The sequence below is a fragment of the Sinocyclocheilus grahami genome, unplaced genomic scaffold, assembly GCF_001515645.1.
Source record: "Sinocyclocheilus grahami isolate Dianchi unplaced genomic scaffold, SAMN03320097.WGS_v1.1 scaffold236.1, whole genome shotgun sequence".
NCBI classification, from domain to species: domain Eukaryota; kingdom Metazoa; phylum Chordata; class Actinopteri; order Cypriniformes; family Cyprinidae; genus Sinocyclocheilus; species Sinocyclocheilus grahami.
In genome coordinates this window covers 933,603-942,514 of record NW_015505415.1, presented here as the reverse complement: position 1 = coordinate 942,514, position 8,912 = coordinate 933,603, and the positions used below count along the sequence as shown (strand labels likewise).

The 8,912-nt window shown below is 32.9% G+C and overlaps 1 protein-coding gene across 2 annotated transcripts in view; it reads right to left on the bottom strand.

Annotated features, from left to right (window-relative positions):
- Positions 1 to 7,955, bottom strand: part of ppa1a (inorganic pyrophosphatase 1a) — a 12,036-nt gene extending 4,081 nt beyond the window's left edge. Inside the window, exons 1-8 of one of the 2 annotated variants that reach the window (XM_016288919.1) lie at positions 7,848 to 7,955; positions 7,007 to 7,071; positions 5,769 to 5,822; positions 3,696 to 3,815; positions 3,402 to 3,500; positions 2,292 to 2,418; positions 2,093 to 2,220; positions 311 to 396 (exon numbers count right to left, since the gene is read on the bottom strand). In XM_016288919.1, the coding sequence (XP_016144405.1) occupies positions 311 to 396; positions 2,093 to 2,220; positions 2,292 to 2,418; positions 3,402 to 3,500; positions 3,696 to 3,815; positions 5,769 to 5,822; positions 7,007 to 7,071; positions 7,848 to 7,908 (740 nt within the window). In that variant the 5' untranslated portion in view covers positions 7,909 to 7,955. The remainder of the gene's footprint in view (positions 1 to 310; positions 397 to 2,092; positions 2,221 to 2,291; positions 2,419 to 3,401; positions 3,501 to 3,695; positions 3,816 to 5,768; positions 5,823 to 7,006; positions 7,072 to 7,847) is intronic. The other variant, XM_016288920.1, reaches the window with a different exon arrangement.
- Between the last annotated feature and the right edge of the window lie 957 nt (positions 7,956 to 8,912).

The window sequence follows — 8,912 nt, the reverse complement described above, 5'->3', positions numbered from 1 at the left end:
TATATATATATATATATTACTACTATTTAGAGATTTTCAAGTTTTTGTAAATGTGTATGCTGATGTGAAATATGTATTTTAGGTATTGGAGTGGCATATTTCGAGTTTTGATATTTGGGATGATATCACGAGGCTTGATTTGTCACACAGATCTGGCAACCCTGATTTCTGTCTTTCTGTTGGATCATGTGCATGTTTTAGAGCAACATCACAGACTCTGAGAAGTGACTGATCTAAGGCCTTCTGTGCGGATCATCAGGAGTTTGAACTGAAGCTGAACCACAGACCGAGCGACTGAGCGACGTCTTACCAGCGGAGTTCTCCGGCGTCTGTTTTCTTGGAGATCAGAGCTTTCCAGAAACTATGTGTGTCCTTAACCGTTTTAATGGCGAAGTCCTGCAGACCACGAATGAGAAGACATTTTAAAACATTTTAAAAAAGATACAGGATATTAGCAATTTTTTAATGCATTCAAAAATTGCTTTAGTATATTTACCAAAAAATACAAAATAAAAAAATATATATATACATATTAAAAGGATGTATATTTTCTGTTTTAAAGCATTTATAAAAAAAAAAAAGTAGTATATTTAGTATAAAAAAAATTCCCAACATTTAAGAAAATATATAGTATATTACAAATTTTGCAATATATTTACAATATGTTTAAAGCATTTAAAAATACAAAATATTAAGTATTTTTACTAAAAAAAACAAACATTTTATAACATTTAAGAAATCATTCTGTATATTTTCAAATTTTGTAAAGCATTTTAAAATAAAAAATTTGTATATTTACAAAAAATGTTTTAAAACCTTTAAATAAGATCAAGTTTATTTATGATTTTTTAAAGCATTTTTAAAAATGTAGTTATTTACTAAAAATAATAATTTTAAAACATTTAAAAATATATATAGGCTACTACAAATAATACATTTTAATATATTTAAGATATATTTATATAGTATATAATATAGTAGATTTATATAATTTTTTGAAAGCATTTAAAACTAAAAATGATTTAGTATATTTACTAAAAATTTATATTTTAAAACATTTAAGAAAATATGTAGTATATTTTCAAATTTTTTAAGTATTTAAAAAGAAAGATAATTTGCTATATTTACTTGAAATTATCATTTTAATAAAAAATATATAGTATATATGCAATTTTTTATGTGTATATATATATATATATATATATATATAAGTATAAATATATTTATTTATTTATATTTCTATATATAATAAAAACAATAATTTTAAAACAAAATTTAAAAAATATAGTATGTTTACAATGTTTGTAACATTTAAAAGAAAAATTATTTAGAATATTTACTAAAAGTATTTTAAAACATTAAAATATTTTAAAAAAGGGTATATTATGTTAATTTAAAAAAATCTTAAAATAAAAATAGATACAGTATTTTTATCAAAATGTGTTTTTTAACATTTAAAAATAAGAAAGATAAATTTACAGCAGCATTTTAAAACTATTTTTGCATTTTCTAAAGAGAATGTCATGTTCTCAGTGGTTGCCAGGGAATTGCAATGCGGTTTCTAACTGTTCTGACTAAACAAACAGCAGCAATGCGTCTTTTCTTCAGTGATGTGTTTCGTGGTGTTTTAAATACGACCTTCTGAATGTTTAGCAGCTCGTAGTTTGGAACAGTTTTGAGATCAGGGGCGGGTTGCATAAACTGCTTAGACTAGTCTTAAAAAGTTAGTCATCTAATTTATTTTCTTCAAGACTGGTCATAACTTTTTAAAGTCAGTTACAAAAAGGTAGATTGGTCTAATGTGAGTCCAAAAAGTAAGACTGATACCCCTTGACTAACTGCTAGTTGGTCTAACTAGTTGGTAAGACGCAGTCTTAACAGTGTCTATGTTTATGCAACTGGCCCCTGATCTCAGATCTGTGAGAATGTCTAGTAATTTAATCATTGACACGATCACCTCTTGAAAAAGCTATTTTGAAAATGACATGCTTGGATCCTCTTGCCTTCGAGACATCTTCATTACTAGCGTCAGGCAGAAGTCATTACTCAAATCTCGTCTCCTGGCTTTCATTTAAGCGTCGGCTCTATTTACCCTGTTCTTAAATTCACCATCGAAGGCAAACTGGTTTTCCGGCTTCCCGTCTGGCACTTTATACATCCGGAACCAGTCGAGTGTGGCCTGCAGGAATCCGGGCTTCAGTCTGCGGACGTCCTCGATATCTGCGAGAGACAGAAGACGCTGAGATTGACCCTCGTGCTCATCACGAGCGCTGAAGCTAAAGCTCTCAGACCGTTGAAGTCTTCAGCCTCGGGGTCCTCCACGTTTATCACGATCACTTTCCAGTCGGTCTCTCCTTCGTCGATCAGAGCCAGAGTCCCCAACACCTTCACACGGATGACTTCTCCTCGAGAGCAGACCTGATGCAAACACACGTGAAGAACACGCTCAACACGCTTACAGATCAGAGGAACCCCTCGGGTTTATATATATATTTGTGCATGAGTTTAAAGAGAAAAATATGACAAAAATTATATATATTCTTTGTATATGTAAAGACACCTATAATATATAATATGTAATAATAATATGATAGTAAACAGACCAATAATAATGGAAAATGTATATTCATTATAGAAATGTTCATGACTTTTCTTTGACTGTGAAGTTTTTTATATTTATTACTCTAATTTCCATAACTTTTATTTATTTTTGGATGGGTTTGGACAGAAAAATATGACATCAAATACATAAAATACAGGTTTCTGGACCATTTATTTATTGATTTAAATATATAATAATATTTATAATAATAAATTGTATTTATTCATTCATTTATTTATTTAAATATATAATAATATTTATAATAATACATTTTATTTATTGATTTAAATATATAATAATATTTATAATAATAAATTGTATTTATTCATTCATTTATTTATTTAAATATATAATAATATTTATAATAATACAGTTTATTAATTTATTTAAATATATAATAATATTTATAATAATAAATTGTATTCATTTATTTATTTAAATGTATCATATTTATAATAATAAATTGTATTCATTCATTCATTTATTTATTTAAATGAATACTAATATTTTTAATAATACATTTTATTCATTTATTTAAATGTATCATAATATTTATACAAATTAATTGTATTTATTTCAAATTCAGATGAGATCCAGAGAAATGTTAGATTAAAATGAAGAGCAAGAGTTGGTGCATCCTGCTTTAAATAATGTCAAAGTCAGTTTTGAGTAAATAAACATGAAGGACAATAAATACAGACTGTGTACAAACAGTAAAGCATGAGTGAGATGCTGAAGTATCCTGTAGCACTGATACAGTCAGTGAAAATCAGCTCGGAGGGCTGGATGCATTTCTGACCCTGATCGTCACCTTACTCCCGATGTCACAGACGTCGATGGGATCGTTATCACCGCAGCAGCCCGTGTCTCCGTCTCGGTGGCCTGGATCCTCCCACGTCTGCAAGAGACGGAAAATCATCTGTCCATTCATTCACATGATGATGATATTGCTGGGGATGGCATCTAAACGTGCATGAAATCTCCCTCGTTGAGCTCACTCATGCATCACGCTGGCTTTTCCCTGGAGGTTTCCACACTTTAATTCTGCATGCTTAAACATCTAAGCGTCTGAAAGAGCCCTTGTGACACAAACCTGAGGAATGGCTCCATAGTTCCAGATGTAGCCCTTGTGAGGAAAGACATTGCTGACGTAACGCAGGTTCCCTTTCTTCAAATCCTGCTTCAGTGGATTGAGAGGATCTTTAGTCGCGATCTGGAGAAACGAGGGCGATATTTCAGAATGTGTTCATTTGCTCACACTTGTTTCTTTGACTTTCTGTCTTCCATAAAATGTGAAACAGAATGTAAACACAGCTCAGAAATTAAAGGCGTCAACTCCAAAAAGCAGCATAATATGACTCGTCCCACACAGCAAAAAAATATATATATAATATTTTTTTTTCATATATTCCAAAATATGCAATAAATGAGAAAAAAATATATATTTGCTCAAATATGTTTGTCCACTTATACCTATATATTTTGGCAATTTTAATATATTTTTTGAAAATATATTTTAAAAATATTAATTTTGAAAAATTTAGTATTTGCCATATATATTAAAAATAAAATAATATATAAATAAATAAAATAAAATATTTTGTACACATCTGACCAAAAATCAGCAAGGAAAATACATTATTTTATATTTTTAAAACATTATATTAACAATATATTATTAAATCATTTCTAAATCTTTTTTTGATCTATATGCTATTTCATCCAAATTTACATTTCACCCAAATGTAGGCTACAGTAAGTTTGGAAGTGCATTTTATTGCCCTTAAAATACATTTTAAATATATTTTTGTACACTATGTGTAGGTTGAAAGTAATATATTTTGTATTTCAAAAATATATTTAATTGAACTTCACTGTTAACCAAATATATTTAGCATCTGTTTAAAATATATTGTGGCCACTAAAAACAAACAAACAAACAAAAAAACAGAGAAAGAAAGCCATATGTGGTGCATAATATTGCAAGTTTTCTGATGTTATATGATGCTTTATGCGAGGAACAGACTTTTTTATTGACTAAATCACTCTTAAATCTCATATGAATGTGTTATCAGTTAAAAAATGATGTTGAGAGTTTTCTCCAATCAAAACCTGATCCATATCCAGTTATGTTTTTGATCTTTTGAAAAGTGTCTGATGATGAGAAGTTGCATTCGAGCTTCAGTAGATTCGAGCTTTCCCGTCGTGGATGGTTTCTCTCAAGAATTAAATTTACATAAGTCATTTAATATAAATAAAAGGCATACTAAGTGCATGTAAAGTGTCTACTGTAAAGAACGTTTGGGAATTAAAATGTCAAAATTTAAATGAAATAATGTTCCATCGTCATTCAGCGTATATATATTTATGTAAAAATGAAACAACATACTTATTCTGATCTCTACTTAAAATATATAAAAGAGTAAGTGATCATAAATTTTATTATATTTTAAATGATTAAATTAACAAATAGCTAAAACCTAGTGGTTTAAAGGATCGTGTCAAAAAAAAGAAAAAAAGATGATGTTTAATTACATTTTGGGGGCTTAAAGTCTTTCAATGTCGTCTAATGATTCCTGTTCTAAATATGCCTGATGAGATTTTTTGGTATATGAAATATTGATCCGCTGAATGACGTTTTAGTGGGTTTGTTCTGGAAATCATTGTAAATAATGTAACATATTCATTATGTTTTGCTCAGGAAAAAAAATCAATTAAATTAAACAAATTCTAATGTATGAAAAAAAACTAAATTTAAAGTTGTATTAAACTTTTATTGTTTTGATGCTTAAAAACAATACAGACCTCACATGAGACAAAATGCATAAACATTTTAAAGAGAAACTCTAAATTTCCTCAGTTTGAAATAACGAGGAATGATGTGTTTTATGGAGTAAAAAGGCCTAGTGACATGAAAATGCTCTGATAAAGTATATATATACTTGAAAAATGAAAATATTCTTATTACTATAATTCTTGGAATTCCTATATTAAGTTAAGGATAATCAGAGAAGCATTGAATTGAACACGACGTAATGGTTAAAGAAGCTCCTAATGCTTTTCTTTAATGCATTCTAGTGCATGTGAGATCATTGGCAGGTTATTTGAGCGTGCGTGAAGATCGAGAGCGAGTGTCGATGTGAATATCCTCAAGAAGATTTCTTACCTCCATCTTTGCATTTGTCCATCTAGGAACCTCGACGACAGCATGGAAGATGTTCTGAAGGAGAAAACGGATTTGGTCAGATGATCACAACTCTGTTTTACAGTCAGATTCTATGAAGTCCTTTATAGAGCATGTTAGAGCAACTGACTGCATGCATGCAGGTAAATTAGCATAAATTAAAGGCAGTGAAAAACTATATCATGATGCATAACTACTTTGCACTCGATTTATTTAATCAGGGGATGAAATAATATCTAATTCTGTTTTTTGTTAAGAGAAATGGTCCTTAAAATGGGCTTTGTTTTATGTAAGCAGAATATTTAATTTTTTTTTACCCCTCTGGTTTTGGTGTGTAATATGATCTGGAATTATTTTGGCATGAATGCATATGTGTTTTGAATGTTTATTTTCATTGAAACGGTCTTTATTGTTTTGCAGATGTGTGTGAGAGTTTCTACAGTTTGCTCGATTAAGGAAGTCACACGTTTTCCTGATTTTCTTTCTCTCTGCAGTGTCTGAATTCATGTTCCTGCATGATAATTATGCCCTGTGTTGTGTTAATATTATTCAACCCCCCCGTGACCTCGAATAGAGGAATCTATTCCCATAATTCATCTGACATATTAATGTCATTATGAACTCCAGGAGGGTTATCAGGAGAGAATGCGTCTAATTCGATTTAATTCACACGCACTCACACACACACTCACACTCTCTCACACTCACACTCTCTCACACACACACACGCACACACACACACACACACACACACACACTCACACTCTCACACACACACACACACACACACACTCACACTCTCTCACACACATGCATGCACACACACACATTCTCACACGCACTCACACACCCACTCACACTCTCTCACACACACACGCACTCACACACACACTCACACTCTCTCACACACACACACACACACACACACACACACACACATACATACACACACACACACACAGTAATGCTTATAATTAACAGTTGCACTTTCCATTTCATCATTGGCCTTATTTTTCAATACAAAACCTAAATTTGTTGTTTAAGCTGCTCTCATTTACTGCATGTCTGTTTGAATTTCTGAGTTGTTTACAATATTTCACGTGATGATTGATGAGTGAATCAATCTGTGTGTTTCACAGAACAGCTTCTGTTCCTCATTCAAACCCAGTTCAGAGATCTGAGGAAATAAAGGCGTGAATCAGGATTCAGATATTCCATACCTCGGCCTCGTCGGCATAGATGGGAATGTCATGAAACGGAGATATGTATTTTCCCTCTGTGTTTTCTGTGAGAAGAGATAAAAGAGCGTCACAAAGGATCTAAAACACTCAGAGATTAAAGAGATTTTCAGCACTTTCTGATGTCTGACAGTGAGAGCAGGGGGAATTATTGTGATGTTTGAACCAAAGACAGAATTCAGTATGCAGAACACTTATGGATTCAACAGAAAGCAGATTTTCAGATGATGATTGGTCACATAGCAACAGTAGTTACTTCTTCCTTTTACTGCCACCAGCAGATGCTCAACTGTTAATCTTGTGTGTGTGTGTGTATGTATAAGACACACTTTATATTTAAAGTGTGTATTAAATATACCTAATTATATAGTTAAGAATTGTTATGCAGCATCCAATATAAAATGAATATGATTGTGTAATTTAAGAAGGAATATATTCAGAGCATTTATTCAGCTTTACTAATTATGTCTTGATGAGTTTTAGTGTCAGTGTTCATTTCTCAGAGACAGTTACATGCAGCTTAAAGTTAATTAAGCAACTAACGAGGTGATGGATAAACCTGACAAATTTAATGTTAATTAAAACCATGTTTACAAGATGTTCAAGAAGAAAGATCATGAGCATCCACTCAAGTAGAGAAATTATTTAAAATCAGCCTATGTTCACTTCATTGTGAGACTGTGAGTGAAAATCGAGAGTTTAGTATTTGATCGACTACTTTAAGACACATTTGATTTGGTCATGAAGATGTGCTGCAGCTGGAATCGGTTGATCAGAGTCTGAGTGCAGTGCTGAGGATGAATGGATGTGCTGTGACACTTACTGAAGTAAAGCCTGTAGTCGGCCGTGTTGTCTCTGCCTCTCTCCTCCACGCTGAAGCTCATGCTGCCTGTTCTTCCAGCTCTGACTGCACTTACTGATGGCTACTGAGACGCTGCTAATCTAATAATCAGACCTGATCCTGAGAGAGAGAGAGAGAGAGAGACAGAGAGACAGAGAGAGAGAGAGAGCAAATCTGTCAGAGTTCACCAGACTGTTATTACATAACATATTATTTATTGCGCCTTGTTTATAATATCCGTCAATCTATTGTTTATAATCTATCTATCTATCTATCTATCTATCTATCTATCTATCTATCTATCTATCTATCTATCTATCTATCTATCTATCTATCTATCTGTCTGTCTGTCTGTCTGTCTGTCTGTCTGTCTGTCTGTCTGTCCGTCTGTTAAGCACATTTTCAGGCTGTTTTAAAGTGTGCACACTAGCGATTAAGGTCACTCCTGTAATTGACTTCGTCTGCAGCAGCAGAGCTTCTCATCGAGTGTAGGTGTCTAAAAGCAAAAGCAGCAGCACTCCCAGAGCACTTCCTCTCATAGCTGCTAAACACCAGGAGCTGAGATCTCAATTTCCCCTGCGTTTGATTCATTCTGCGTAAAACACAGCGGATCTCAACCCTGTGCACACTAGCGATTAAGGTCACTCCTGTAATTGACTTCGTCTGCAGCAGCAGAGCTTCTCATCGAGTGTAGGTGTCTAAAAGCAAAAGCAGCAGCACTCCCAGAGCACTTCCTCTCATAGCTGCTGAACACCAGGAGCTGAGATCTCAATTTCCCCTGCGTTTGATTCATTCTGCGTAAAACACAGCGGATCTCAACCTTCTGAACTTCACATGTGCTGCTTGTTTTCAGTGTCTCTGCCGCAGTGCCGTATCCTGAGGGCAGGTGGATGTGCTGATCTCTCGGTTAGCACATCAGCGTGTGTAAATGTCAGTGTGTGAGAGGTGATCCAAACATACACTCACCCACAGCAGCAGGTTGGAGAGACGGGAGTTTAGTGCAAAGCCAATTACAGCCCAGATTACCCTCCTGCTGCAGCGATTTCA